Genomic DNA, 14,537 nt, shown 5'->3' with positions numbered 1-14,537 from the left:
TACTGGCCTGGAAAGAAAGGGTGTGGGCATCCTCCCTAACGGGGAGGAGTGCAGTGAAGAGGTTGCTAACTCATGTGTATGTTGACTCATGTGTGTGTTAACCCATGTCTATGTTGACTCATGTCTGTGTTGACTCACGTGTATGTTGACTCACATGTAAGTAGACTCACATGTATGCTGACTTGTGTATGTAGACTCACACGTACATAGACTCATGTGTATGTTGACTCATGTGTATGTTGACTCATGTGTATGTAGACTCATGTACGTTGACTCATGTGTGTTGGATCATGTGTATGTAGACTCACATGTATATTGACTCGTGTATGTAGATTCATGTGTACGTAGACTCCTGTGTACATAGACTCGTGTACATTGACTCATGTGTGTGTAGACTCATGTGTATGTTGACTCATGTGTGTTAACTCCTGTGTATGTTGACTCATGTGTGTGTAGACTCATATGTGTGTTGACTCGTGTGTTAACTCCTGTGTATGTTGACTCATGTGTATGTAGACTCATGTGTGTTGATTCATGTGTACATAGACTCATCTGTACATTGACCCATGTGTACATAGACTCATGTGTGTGTTAACTCCTGTGTATGTTGACTCATGTGTGTGTAGACTCATGTGTGTGTTGACTCATGTGTGTTAACTCCTGTGTATGTTGACTCATGTGTATGTAGACTCATGTGTGTTGATTCATGTGTACGTAGACTCATCTGTACATTGACCCATGTGTACATAGACTCATGTGTGTGTAGACTCATGTGTGTGTTGACTCATGTCTATGGGGCAGTTCTTCTGGGTTTTGTTCTCCTCTGGCCGATTACCTCACCTCTTTTCCCACACTTGACCTGTCCTCAGGCCCTCCCCATATGCATATGCATTTTTCTACTGAGAAAGATTCTAGCACAGGCTCACTGGAGGTTTGACCACACTTATTATGGGTTACACCCTCCCTTTGTGACCCCGGAGGAGCCTTCCTTCACAGGTGCAGTTGGGGAGGATTCCCTGACCTGAGGAGTGGTAGATAGGGTCCTCTTGTCTCTACCTGAGCAGAGCTCAGCTCCTGTCTCTAGTTTTGCCTTGGAGTTTCAGGGAATCACTTATTGCACTTGGCAAACTCCACCTGCTCAGCCCAGGGCCCTCTCTCTCCTACCTCAGCCCTTTCCCTCCTGACTCTGGGAAGATGTGTGTGGTCTGTGTGTGATGATGCCCAACTCACAGGGCTGAGCCCTTGTGGTCCTCATTCTGGGGTCCCCAGTGGGTCTCATGGTCTGGGGTGCAAGTCAGAGAGAGAAGACACCCCACTGTGCCCTCAGGAGCCCCAGCTCAGGGGACAGGGAGGAGGGTGCCTGGCCCCGGCTTGAGAGCACCCTGCGGTGGGGTCTGGTCTCAGGCCTGGTTGCCTGAGACTGTACAGGTCTGTGCGAGTGTGTCGTGTTCACCTGTGAGGGTGGAGCATGGCAGGGCTGTGGCCGTGGCCTTGTATGAGGCTCTCTCCTGGTCTCATGTTCTATTTGGATCAGACTCTTGGTGTCTCTGGACAACCTCAGAGTTGCCCAACCCTCAATCTACCTGGGTGGTCTAGGTAGTCTACCCTCGATCCCTGCAGGCTGCTTGGTCCATGTTGGCATCCATGGGGTGTGGTCTCCTAGCATGGATGGTGGCTCTCAGAAGGGTCTTCACCATGAATGGTCTCTCCTGTCAGCGCTGACCATGACTGACCCCCCAGGGTTTGCCTGCTGGGAGTGGGGCTGTTGTTTGACCTCCGTGTGGGGAAGGGCACACGCTTTGTGTGTGAGTCTGGGCTGGAGGCCATGGAGCAGGTGTGGTGGAGGCTGAGACAGGGTCTCTGTGGGCATCGAAGGATGCTTGAATCAGGCCTGGCTGGATAATTGGGTGCTCAGGACCCAGAGCTGTCTTCTGCCTGCTTCCCTCTGCTCCTTGTCCACTTCCTTGGGTGGAGGTACCTCCCACTTCCATGGGACCACAGGTACCTCCCCTAAAGTATGGTCATGGGATTTTTTACTTTAATGAACTTTACTTGGAAAGTTAGGAGAGAGAGGTCAGACAAGGCCACAGTGTGTGTGGGGGGAGCGTTTGAGGTGGGCCTGGGCTGAGTGGGGAGGGGGTTTGGGTGGGCCGCTGGGCTGAGTGGGGAGGAGGTTAGGGTGGGCCGCTGGGCTGAGTGGGGAGGGGGTTGGGGTGGGCCGCTGGGCTGAGTGGGTTGCAGTACAGGCCCTGTGGAGAGAGAGGTCAGACAAGGCCGCAGTGGGGGGGTTTGGGATGGGCTGCTGGACTGAATGGGGTGTTTGGGGTGGGCCTGGGCTGAGCCAGCTGCGGGGCAGGCCCTGTGGTAATCCCCCTGTTCTGTGGGACCTGCCTCCCACTCTGGAGGCCCTGCCTGCAGCCCTGAAAACCCTCACAGCTCTCCCCAGAAGGGCTTCCCTGCCCCCTTATTCTTCAGGCCCAAGGTCTGGGGGTGGACAGCAGGGAGGGTGGACATGGGAACAGGGCAGGAGGTGGGGGGCAGGGCTCTTGGACCTGGGGCAAGGAGGCAGGATGGAGGCTGGGGAGGGAGCTCTTGGCTTGGTTGGGCTAGACTCAGATGCTGGTTGGGCTGGACTGGGGCTCTTGAGTCTTGGTGGGCTCTGGACTCTGAGCATGGGGTGGGCTGTGAGCTCTAGGCCCTCCCTGTGTTTTGGGGGCGGTTCTGTTAGTCAGGACATGGCCCCCACCCCAGGGGCCTGGGAGGAGCCTAGGGTGGTCAGTGTCCACGCCCAGCCCAGGTCTCTGGAGGGGACAGATGCTCTCCTGGGGCTTTTCCCTAAGTAGGGTGGGTGTGGGGCTGTGAATGGTGGGCCTCCTTGTTGTCTTTGACCTTGAGGCTGAGCCAGACTGTCTGGACACCTGCGTGCTGGTTGTTGAGCCCCTCAGTGGTTGTCTGCTCCTTCCTCCTTCCCAGGGCAGCTTGGCAGCCGCAGGGATGCTCAGACACCAGGAAGCAGTGGGCGCTGCGTGACGTTGGTGTAGTCTTGGGAGCCCTGGGGCTGCCCCTGGAGGACGGCAGCCAGGACCCACTTCACCTGGGGGAAGGCACGTGTGAGGCGGGTTCTGAGCCCAGCTGGGGCTCCCCCTCTCAGGGCGCCCCACCCAGAAGTGGGGCGTCCGTGCCCACCTTGCAGAGGCTGACGGCGGCGCCATAGCTCATACTGAGCAGGAAGAGCACGATGAAGACAAGGAGGCTGGTCCAGGTCTCCTCCAGCTCCTCACTCTCAGCTTCCTCTGCACACAGGTCCTCGAGGGCCAGCTCTGTGGGCACTGGGTGGTCAGCCCCCTGGCCTGGGGTCAAGGTGGGGAGGACAGGCCTGGCCACCCTTAGGGAGTGGAGGGAGCTGGGCCTGGTGCCCTGGTCCTGGGTGGCCCCTGCTTCTGGCCCTCCAGCCGGCCCTGGCCACGGGGACAGGAGGCCCCTGAGCCGGCAGGCAGCTGTGTGGGGGACTCCGGGCCCCTGCCTTCTGTCGTCCATCCTTCTACCCCCAGGTGGTTGGTGTTTTGTCTCCCACCATTTTGCACAGCTTTTCTGGGGACTGCTGGTCACTTGCACTCAACTCTGTGGGCTCCTCACCTCTGTCCCACCCTGACTCCCTGCTCCATGGCAGGTGGTGGTCCCACGGCCTGGGGAGTGCCCTCTTCCATGAACTGCATAGCCCGTGGCCTCCTAGCCCAGCCCCCTGGGTCCCATTTCTGCTCAGCTTCACTCTGGTCAGCCTGGGGGCCCCTCGAAAAGCACGGGGCTGGGCCTCCCTGCCTGGAGCCCTCAGGAGAAGCCTGGACCCGGACGGCCCCTGGAGTCAACAGATCATCACAAGGGGCGCCTGAAGGCTGTGCCCAGACATGTGGACCTTGCCCAACCTGTGGGAATCCAGAGCTGCCCCCAGCCCTCTGCCCCTCCCGTCCTGGGGCTGGGCCTCTCCTCTCCCAGCACAGCCTCCACTCTGGGCGCCTTTCAGGGTGTGGGTTGTGCATGTGGTGCTTTCTGTGTGCGTGTGGTGGTGCCTGTGTGCTGTCCACATACATGTCTGTGTGATTGTGTCCATGTCTGTGTGCACTCAGGTGTGTGTCCATGTGTGTCTGTCCACATGTCTGTGTGTCCATGTGTGTCAGTGTGTGTATCCGTGTGTGTTCCCATGTGTCTGTGCATCCAACTGGTCATCTGTGGGGTGCAACTGACAGAGAAGGGTTGGCCTGGGGAGGCTGGGGCCACAGCAGGAAACCACGTGGGGCAAGGGAGGGTCCAGGGTCCAGGGTGTGACCTGGGTGAGAGGGTGTCAGGGTGTGGCCTGGGTAAGAGGGTGAGAAGGTGTGGCCTGGCTGAGAGGGTGTGGCCTGGGTAAGAGGGTGAGAGGGTGTGGCCTGGCTGAGAGGGTGTAGCCTGGGTAAGAGGGTGAGAGGGTGTGGCCTGGCTGAGAGGGTGTGAGGGTGTGTTCTGGGTGAGAGGGTGGGCCTCTTGTGAGTGTGTGGGATGCTGCTTGTGGCTGGCAGTGGATGGGTGTGGAGCCTTGGCACCAGTGGACATGGTGGCCTGAGGGTGCTTGAGGGTGATGGGTGTGTCCCAGACCGATTCAGAGTGGAGTGAGGCTAAGCAGCAAGATGGGGCACTGGGCACTGAGCCCGGCCCAGCAGGGCCGCTTGGGTAGGGGGAGTTCAGCGGTGGAGGCCAGAGGAGCAGACCCCACACTAGCCCACGTGCACAGCTGGTCTGTTTGTGCCTCGGAGGTGACAGTGGAGGGACCCGCATGCTGGCGCCTGTATGTGGGTCTAACTTGACCCGTTTCTCTATCTGGAGGGCCTCTGTGTGAGCAGCTGGACTTGGGAGCTTGGGGGCTTATCTGTGTCCAGAGGCAGGAGCCTCTGGTGGAGGCCCCCACCCAGGGGTCTGAGACCCCCAGAAAAGGCTGAGGTCTCTGTGGTCCCTCCCCTAAGACCACCCTCTGGCTCTTAGAACTTGCTGAGTCGGCAGAATTCATAGCGGGGTAGGGGGAGGGCCTCGACATGGAGAGTGATGCTGGACAGAGCCCTGCCTCAGCCCTGTCTACCTGCCAAGCCTTCCCTTCTTCTGTGCCGGGACATCCCCCCCACCACCCTGACCCACAGCCCACGAGCCCCAAGAACAGGCATGCCCAGGGCTCTGAGCAGGCACCAGAGTGTTTATTGACAGTGGACAGAAGGTCCCACTGGCCCCTCCCCTGCCCCTGGAGAGGGGCGGGCAGGAGGCCGGGCATTATTTACCGCTGTTAATGAACACCGATTTCTCCAGGGTCCTAGTCCTGGGCAGTGCCTCGTGGATCACTTGGCAGGTGAACTCATCGCCCCTCTTCCAGTTGGCCTTAGGGACCGCCAGGCGGCTGTAGGCGAAGAAGGCTGGGGTGTTGTTGTCGGCCCTGTGGGGTTGTGTGGTGGTGTGCTGGTCTGCCCGCATCAGTTCCTTGTTATGCAGCCACCGCACAAAGATGTCCCTGGGGAAGAATTTCTGGATCATGCAGGTGAGGGTGAGCTCCTCCTCATTCTCCAGCTCCTTTCCGTCTGGCAAGAACACGTAGGCCTTGGGGGCCAGACGCTTGCCTGCAGACAGGTGTGTGGTTAGTCAGGCTTCTCTCAGGAGGCCCGCCTACCTCCCCTCAGCCTGCCGCTCACCAACATCCTTGGAGATGGATCGCTGGATGTCCGTGGGCAGGTCGCTGTGGCTCACTTTGCAGTAGTAGGTCTCGCCTTCTACCCAGTCAGTGACGTCCACCGGCAGGGTGGACGTGACGGTGACCGTCCCATTGAACTGACGCTTGATCTCAGGGGGGCCTGCGTGCACAGGCTTCCCATTTGCCCTCGACCAGGTCAGGCTCAAGTTCTTCTCGTTGGCCAGGTCCACAACCAGGCAGGTGATCTTGGGTGACTTGTTAACGTACAGCTCGAGGGGGGTGGGTGGGCTCAGGTAGGCGCTCACGCCGCGGGGCTCGGACTCGGCTGTGTGCGAGAGGGGCCCGTGTGAGGTTGGCCGCCCTCCTCCCTGAGCCCCTGGTGTCTGAGTGTTGGTGTAGGTGAGGGCTGTACCTGTGCACCTGTGGGCGTGGCTTTCGAAGTTGAAGCCGTAATAGTTGACCTGGCAGGTGTAGGTTTTCTCAGACACCCACTGGCCCTGTGTGATGTTGACTTCACTGTAGGTGGAAGTCAGATTGCCCTCCTGTATCTCGGGGCCGGATCGTGCATGCAGCTCTTCGGACTTGACCCCATCCACCAGCCAGGTGACCTTGATTTTGCCTGGGGTGTAGCCGGAGATCCGGCACAGGAGGTGGATGGTGGTTTGGGTGTCGCCATTGGGGTTGCAGGAGGAGTAGAAGAGCTTCACTGAGGGGTCACTGAAGTTCTTGGTGCACTCTGGGGGCAGAGGTGGCAGGCATGGGGCTGGTCTCCTGGAGACCCCAAGCCTCTCCTCCCTGTTCCTCCAGCCTGGCTGGCCCGCCCCCTACTCCCAGCTACCCCAGCCCTGGCTCACCAGTGCTGACGGTCTTATTCAAGTTGGAGTTGGTCTCAGCGTGTAAAACTCTGCAGGTGAACTGCTTGGACTGCTCGCCCGAGATGGTCAGATGGCTGGTGGTAGTGTAGAGACTGGAGCTCGACATTTGGATGCTAGGGAAGGTCAGGGTGCTCCCGTCCAGGGGCACTGTGTCCCAGGTCACAGTCACTGACCCTGGGAAGTAGTCCTTGACCAGGCAGCCCAGCCTCACACGGGCTTCTTCTGTGCAACAGAGCCTCAAGGGGTAGATGGATGGAGGCTGGATGGAGGCTGTGGGGACAGGACCAGGGTCAGCGCTGGTCTCAGGACTGTCACCCATATGTGCCAGGCTGACTGCTCACCTGGGGTGGGCTGTGGAGCTGAGGTGGGGTGGTCTGGCTCAGGGAACACTGGGACTCTGCTCCAGCCTTGAGGGATAGATGGCTTCTTCTGGGTCCTTTTCTCACCTCCTGACCCCTCCAGGGACCCCTCCAGCGAGCAGCTGTGCTCCACCTCCTGACCTCTCCAGCGACCAGTTCTGCTCCACCTTCTGACCCCTCACCGGACCCCTCCAGCGAGCAGCTGTTCTCCACCTCCTGACCCCTCCAGGGACCCTTCCAGCGAGCAGCTGTGCTCCACCTCCTGACCCCTCCAGGGACCCCTCCAGCGAGCAGCTGTTCTCCACCTCCTGACCTCTCCAGCTAGCAGCTGTGCTCCACCTCCTGACCCCTCCAGGGACCAGTTCTGCTCCACCTCCTGACCCCTCACCGGACCCCTCCAGCGAGCAGCTGTTCTCCACCTCCTGACCTCTCCAGGGACCCTTCCAGCAAGCAGCTGTGCTCCACCTCCTGACCCCTCCAGGGACCCTTCCAGCGAGCAGCTGTGCTCCACCTCCTGACCCCTCCAGGGACCAGTTCTGCTCCACCTCCTGACCCCTCACCGGACCCCTCCAGCAAGCAGCTGTGCTCCACCTCCTGACCCCTCCAGGGACCCTTCCAGCGAGCAGCTGTGCTCCACCTCCTGACCCCTCCAGGGACCAGTTCTGCTCCACCTCCTGACCCCTCCAGGGACCCCTCCAGCGAGCAGCTGTGCTCCACCTCCTGACCCCTCCAGCTAGCAGCTGTGCTCCACCTCCTGACCCCTCCAGGGACCAGTTCTGCTCCACCTTCTGACCCCTCACCGGACCCCTCCAGCGAGTAGCTGTGCTCCACCTCCTGACCCCTCCAGCGAGCAGCTGTGCTCCACCTCCTGAACCCTCCAGGGACCCCTCCAGCAAGCAGCTGTGCTCCACCTCCTGACCCCTTCAGTGAGCAGCTGTGCTCCACCTCCTGAACCCACCAGGGACCCTTCCAGCAAGCAGCTGTGCTCCACCTTCTGATCCCTCAAGGGACCCCTCCAGCAAGCAGCTGTGCTTTACCTCCTGACCCCTCCAGCGACCCCTCCAGCGAGCAGCTGTGCTCCACCTCCTGACCCCTCCAGGGACCCCTCCATCGAGCAGCTGTGCTCCACCTCCTGACCCCTCCAGGGACCCTTCCAGCGAGCAGCTGTGCTCCACCTCCTGACCCCTCCAGGGACCCCTCCAGCGAGTAGCTGTGCTCCACCTCCTGACCCCTCCAGCGAGCAGCTGTGCTCCACCTCCTGAACCCTCCAGGGACCCCTCCAGCAAGCAGCTGTGCTCCACCTCCTGACCCCTTCAGTGAGCAGCTGTGCTCCACCTCCTGAACCCACCAGGGACCCTTCCAGCAAGCAGCTGTGCTCCACCTTCTGATCCCTCAAGGGACCCCTCCAGCAAACAGCTGTGCTTTACCTCCTGACCCCTCCAGTGACCCCTCCAGCGAGCAGCTGTGCTCCACCTCCTGACCCCTCCAGGGACCCCTCCATCGAGCAGCTGTGCTCCACCTCATGACCCCTCCAGGGACCCTTCCAGCGAGCAGCTGTGCTCCACCTCCTGACCCCTCCAGGGACCCCTCCAGTGAGCAGCTGTGCTCCACCTCCTGACCCCTCCAGGGACCCCTCCAGCTAGCAGCTGTTCTCCACCTCCTGACCCCTCCAGGGACCCTTCCAGCGAGCAGCTGTGCTCCACCTCCTGACCCCTCCAGGGACCCTTCCAGCGAGCAGCTGTGCTCCACCTCCTGACCCCTCCAGGGACCCTTCCAGCGAGCAGCTGTGCTCCACCTCCTGACCCCTCCAGGGACCCTTCCAGCAAACAGCTGTGCTCCACCTCCTGACCCCTCCAGGGACCCCTCCATCGAGCAGCTGTGCTCCACCTCATGACCCCTCCAGGGACCCTTCCAGCGAGCAGCTGTGCTCCACCTCCTGACCCCTCCAGGGACCCCTCCAGTGAGCAGCTGTGCTCCACCTCCTGACCCCTCCAGGGACCCCTCCAGCTAGCAGCTGTTCTCCACCTCCTGACCCCTCCAGGGACCCTTCCAGCGAGCAGCTGTGCTCCACCTCCTGACCCCTCCAGGGACCCTTCCAGCGAGCAGCTGTGCTCCACCTCCTGACCCCTCCAGGGACCCTTCCAGCGAGCAGCTGTTCTCCACCTCCTGACCCCTCCAGGGACCCCTCCATCGAGCAGCTGTGCTCCACCTCCTGACCCCTCCAGGGACCCTTCCAGTGAGCAGCTGTGCTCCACCTCCTGACCCCTCCAGGGACCCTTCCAGCGAGCAGCTGTGTTCCACCTCCTGAACCACCAGGAACCCCACCAGTGAGCAGTGACAGTCACTGCCCTTGGCCTGAGTGCCTGGACACAGGACACTTGAATGGAGGTGCCAACCCATGTCCTGGAGGTGGGTGCTCAGAGCCCATGACCCCTGTCAGTGCCTGGGGACCAGAGAGACCTCCAGGAGATACCAGGATGTTCTTCTGTCCCTACTCAGACCCCCGTTGGAGATCAGGGACTCTGAGAACCCCAGCAACCATGAGTCTGTCCCCTCTGCCAACCCATATCCTTGGCCTGGGTCAGAGACCCCCAGGAATTACCAGGCTGCTTCCCCACTCCCAACCCTAACTCAGACCCCCCTGGGGATCCAAAAGCCCCCACTTCCCAGAAATCACCCCATTCCTTGTGGGCATCCTGTGGGTGGATCCACCTTCTGCCTTCTGGGCCCTGCTCCCTGTAGCCAGTGGATTAGCCCTTCAGGTCCCTGAGCTGTTCCATCACGGCTGCCCCTCCACCCCATTCTTCCCCTGAACAGCCCAGGCCCCCTGGTTCTCTGCCTGTGGACCCCCAGGGAATTCCAACTACAGCCCCATCGAGAGAGGATTAAGACCCCTCAAGGCCTTCCTCAGCCCCCTCTGCAGCACACCCCCAGGCTCAGCCCAGTTCATTCAGCTCAGCCTATTCAGCCCTGTTCAGCCCAGTTCAGCCCAATTCAACCCTGTTCATCCCAGTTCAGCCCAGCTTAACTCAGTCCAGTTCAGCCCTGTTCAGGCCATTTCAGCCCAGCTCGACACAGTTCAGCCCAGCTCAGCTCAGCTCAACTCAACTCAACCAAGCCCAGCTCAGCCATGTTCACCCCAGCTCAGCCCTGTTCATCCCAGTTCAGCCCTGTTCAGCTCAGTTCAGCTCAGATAAGCCCAACTCAGTCTAGTTCAGCCCAGCTAAGCCCAGTTCAACTCAGTTCAGCCCAACTCAGCCCTATTCAGCCCAGTTCAGCCCAGATAAGCCCGACTTAGCCCAGTTCAGTTCAGCTCAGCCCAGCTTAGCCAAGTTCAGCCCAGCTCAACCCAGCTAAGCTCAGTTCAGCCCAGCTCAACTCAGTCAAGCCGAGTGCAACTCAACCAAGCACAGCTCAGCACAGTTCAGTCCAGTTCAGTCAGTTTAGACCAGCGCAGCTCAGGCCAGCTCATCCCAGCTCAGTCTGTTCAGCTTGGCTCAGCCTAGTTCATCCTTCCTCAGCCTTATTCAGCCCTATTCATCCCAGCTCAGCTCTATTCAGCTCAGCTCAACCCAGTTCAACCCAGCTCAGCCCAGTTTAGCTCAGCTCAGCCCAGCCCAGTTCAGCCCAGCTCAGCCCGGTTCAGCCCTGCTCAGCCTAGTTCAGCCCTATTCAAGCAAGTTCAACCCAGTTCAGCCCAGCTCAACCCTTTTTAGCCCAGCTCAGCCCGGTTCAGCCCTATTCAAGCCAGTTCAACCCAGTTCAGCCCAGCTCAACCCTTTTTAGCCCAGCTAAACCCGGTTCAGTCCCGCTCAGCCTAGTTCAGCTCTGTTCAAGCCAGTTCAATCCAGTTCAGCCCAGCTCAGCCCTGTTCAGCCCAGCTCAACCCTTTCAGCCCAGCTCAACCCATTTCAGCCCTGCTCAGCCTAGTTCAGCTCTGTTCAAGCCAGTTCAATCCAGTTCAGCCCAGCTCAGCCCTGTTCAGCCCAACTCAACCCTTTCAGCCCAGGTCAGCCTGGTTCAGCCTAGTTCAGCCCTGTTCAAGCCAGTTCAACCAAGCTCAACCCAGTTAAGCCCAATTCAGCCAACTTCAACCCAGTTCAGCCCAGTTAAGCCCAGATCAACCCTATTCAACTCAGCTTAGCCTAGTTCAGCCCAACTCAACCCTTTTCAGCCCAGCTCAGCCCAGTTCAGCCCAGCTAAACCCAGGTCAGCCCAGTTCAGCCCTGTTCAGCCCAGCACAGTGCAGCTCAACCTAGCTCAACCCAGTTTGATACAGCTCAACTCAGCCAATCCCCACTCAGCCCCACCCCTCCAGGGTAGGCAAGCTCACTAGAGAAAATTCTAGCCCAGCCCAGCCCATCCAGCCCAGATAGGTTTGGGTTGCCCATTTTATCCCACCTAGCCATTCTAGTTTGGCTGTACTCAGCTGAGCCCAGTTTCTTCTGACTCAGCCCACCTCAGTCCAGCCGAGTCCAGTCAAGTCCAGGTCCACCTAGTTCAGCTTAGCACAGCCTGGTTCAGCCAACCCAGGACAGTTGACTCCTGAGCTCTGCTCAGCTGGACCAGCCTGGTCTAGGACAGCCAAGACAGGCTACCCTGGCCCCCTGAGGATGGCATCTCTCCAAGCCACCTGGCTTAGTCCACCCAGTTTAATGCCAAATCACCTTGACTCCAAGCAGCCTAGATCACTTCAGCTCAGTGCACAGTCCCACGTGGCTGAGGACAGCCCATATGGCCAGTGAGGCCCAGCTGAGGCTGGGATGGTTCGTCTCCCTCCTCATAGCTCTGTCCACTAAGCCACACTTGGCCCAGAGGAGCCCTGCCTGGCCTACCTGAGTCAGGGCAGCTCAGGCCAGATGATATGGGTGCAGCACTCTTGCTGTGTTGGCTGGCATGTGGACTGACCCCTGCAGCTTTCTCCCCTGACCTTGGGCCGGCCACCACTGTCCTGGGTGGCTGTGGGCAGATCCACGCTCAGCCCACTTTCCACGCCCTGTGTGTGGTCCCTGCCCTGGCCCTGACCTGTCTGAGAATCTCGACCCCTTTGTCTCCTCCAGGTCGGCTTCGAGCATTTTCTCCCTTTCCCATGTCCCCATGTGGGGAGTGGGCAGTGGAGAGACAAGCAGTGACCTGCAGGCTGTGTTCCCATGGCAGGCAGTTCAGGTATCTTCTCCCAGCAGGGTCTGGGTGGCTCCAGGAACTGGGACGCCTGAGGTGCTGGGTCCTCCGTCATGTGTCCATGGCTGATGTGGCCCGTTTGGCCAGTGGTGGCCATCTGCAGGATCCCTGGATGGGCTCCCGGGTGAGGTGAATCGTTAATACCCATTGCTGTTATTTTTACATCCAGACGGTAGGGCCTGGGCGGGGATTGGGGGAGCTCTGCCTCACTGCTCTCAGCTAAAAATGGGGTGGGAACCCCCGGAGGCCTCAGCAGCCCTGGAACTTCCCTTCTCTCTCTGTTCTTGGGAAGTTGACTGAGTGATGGCAGGTCCCAGGCCAGGCTCCTCTCTGTGGCCTCACCCCTCAGCCTCTGCTGCTGGGTCATGGCCTCTCTCCTCAATGCCACGAGCTGCCTTGGTGAGCCCTTGGCATGCACGGTGGTCGTGTGATGGCCAGGAAGGGACAGGGCAACGGGCACAACCATCACTGTCCCTGAGGCCACCCTGCGAGGGGGAGGTCAAGGCCTGGTGGCCCCAGAGCCTGCGGTGGATCCTGGGGCTACCCGAGGGCACACTGGCAGGAGGAGCAGGCTGGGGTGTGGCCCACTGGGGTGGCCTTGGCTGAGTGTGTGGGGCCGTGAGTCCAGCTGGATGTAGGTAGGGGAGCAACAGCCCGCCCGCCAGCAGGCTCATCCTCTGTCTGTGTGCCTGCTGCCCTATCACTGTCCTGCAGCCAGGATCCCATCAGGTTAGTGAGGGCCTGGGGAAGGCTGGACACGAGCTTCCCTGGAGTCTGGGGTGGACCATGCCACCTGGGCTGCCATTGTCCATCTAGGGTGTGAGGACAGCATGACCTTGGACCTGTGGGGCAGCTGGTCCCCCACGGATGCTCACCAATGTGGCTCAGCCAGTGATGGCTGAGTGTCAGCCTTGCCTCTGTGTTGTGGACCTGGGCTGCAGGACCCTGTCTCCTGGACCCAGGACATCCTGGGCTGGAGGTCCGCATGCCAGAGGCCTTGTCAGGCCTGGTCCCCTTGGAGGGCTGAAGACCCCAGAGCAACAGCTGGATGCCTGGGGTGGACCCAGTGCACAGGGCTGGGGCCCCGAGGACCCCAGCACAGATTGTCCTGGTCTGTGCCACCCCTCCCCCCATGGGCCCAGGGACAGATGGTGCATGGGAGGGTGATGGGAGAACACCGAGTTCCCTGGAAAGACCCAGGGTTCTCAGAGAAACCACAGGGAGGGCAGAGCCCCACCACAGAGCATCCAGCCAGGTGGTGTCAGGCCCCACAGCCCTCACTGTGTGAGTGGGTCTGCGACTTGGCCTGTCTGCCTGGGCCCACCCTGGCACCCCTTTGTTCATTCTCTCCTGCTGCGGGCACTCAGAGCAGAGGCCCTGGTGCCCAGCCAATATATATGTTTATTTGGCTGTGCTGGGTCTTAGTTGTGGCACACGAGATCTTTAGCTGTGGCATGTGGAAGCTGGTTCTCTGACCAGGGATCGAACCCAGGCCCCCTGAATTGGGAGCTTGGAATCTTAACTGGTGGACCAGCAGCAAAGCTCCCCCTTGCTAGTTTTCAGCTTGTGATAAGCTTCTCCTGCTTCACCCCTTGGCTGTTAATGCTGCTTATTGAATCCTGTTCATTGAACAGAAATTCTTGACTTCCACATGATGGATTCGTTGGTTATTTACCCTCCAACCTGCACATTCGGAGCTGCTGTGTGGGCTTCCTGGGCCTGCCATAGCAAAGGCCACGTAGTTGGTGGCTTAAAACCAAAGAAATGGACCCTCACATTCTGGGAGTCTGAACTCTCCAGAAGGCTCCAGGGGAGCAGCCCTCCTGCCTCTCTCAGTGCCTGGTGGCGACCAGTCTTTGCCTCCATCTTCACATGGTCATCTGCCCTGTGTATCAGCTCCTCCTGTTTTAAGTCATTGGACTTAACGTGCTTCTGAAATCTAGTGTGACCTAATCTCAAGGGCCTTAAGCAAATGACATTTGCAGGGACCTCATGTCCAGACAAGGTCACATTCTGGAGTTCTGGGAGGACGCACACGGCACCAGGGAGATGCTCTTCTTTGCCAGCCTCGGCCAGTCCCTTTCTTTCAGCTTTAAAGTTGGCCTTTCTGATGTAAGTGTTGGATTCCAGCAGGCTCCCCCACCACCCACTCACCTGGCAACTGCTGTGGAGTAGAAACGCAGGTTGAATTTCTCCATGGAAGAAGCCAGTTTCCCTGCTCACCTCAGAAGCTTTCCTGCTGCCTGCCAGTTCCCCGCTCACTGTAGTCCAAGCTCCTGGGAGCGACCAGGCTGTTTCTGAGCACTCTCCTAGTCCTTGGGTCTGCTAATTTGTGCGTGAGACCACCCTTTTCAGTGATGGTTAGGGGTATGTGTTAACACCGAGGGGGACAGTCTCCCCAAAACCCTTCATTCTTTG

The 14,537-nt window shown here is 59.5% G+C and overlaps 1 gene segment (V, D, J or C); it reads right to left on the bottom strand.

Annotated features, from left to right (window-relative positions):
* Positions 1-4,970: 4,970 nt before the first annotated feature.
* On the bottom strand, positions 4,971-14,317 carry LOC112582633. The segment is given in 7 exon segments: positions 4,971-5,633; positions 5,706-6,029; positions 6,117-6,440; positions 6,559-6,849; positions 6,921-7,115; positions 12,462-12,604; positions 14,274-14,317. Coding segments are annotated over 7 exon segments (1,662 nt in total).
* Positions 14,318-14,537: the final 220 nt, after the last annotated feature.

The sequence above is a fragment of the Bubalus bubalis genome, chromosome 20 (genome assembly GCF_019923935.1).
Source record: "Bubalus bubalis isolate 160015118507 breed Murrah chromosome 20, NDDB_SH_1, whole genome shotgun sequence".
Lineage (NCBI taxonomy): Eukaryota > Metazoa > Chordata > Mammalia > Artiodactyla > Bovidae > Bubalus > Bubalus bubalis.
Note: the sequence above shows the minus strand (reverse complement) of the source record. Positions and strands in the feature narration are given on the sequence as shown.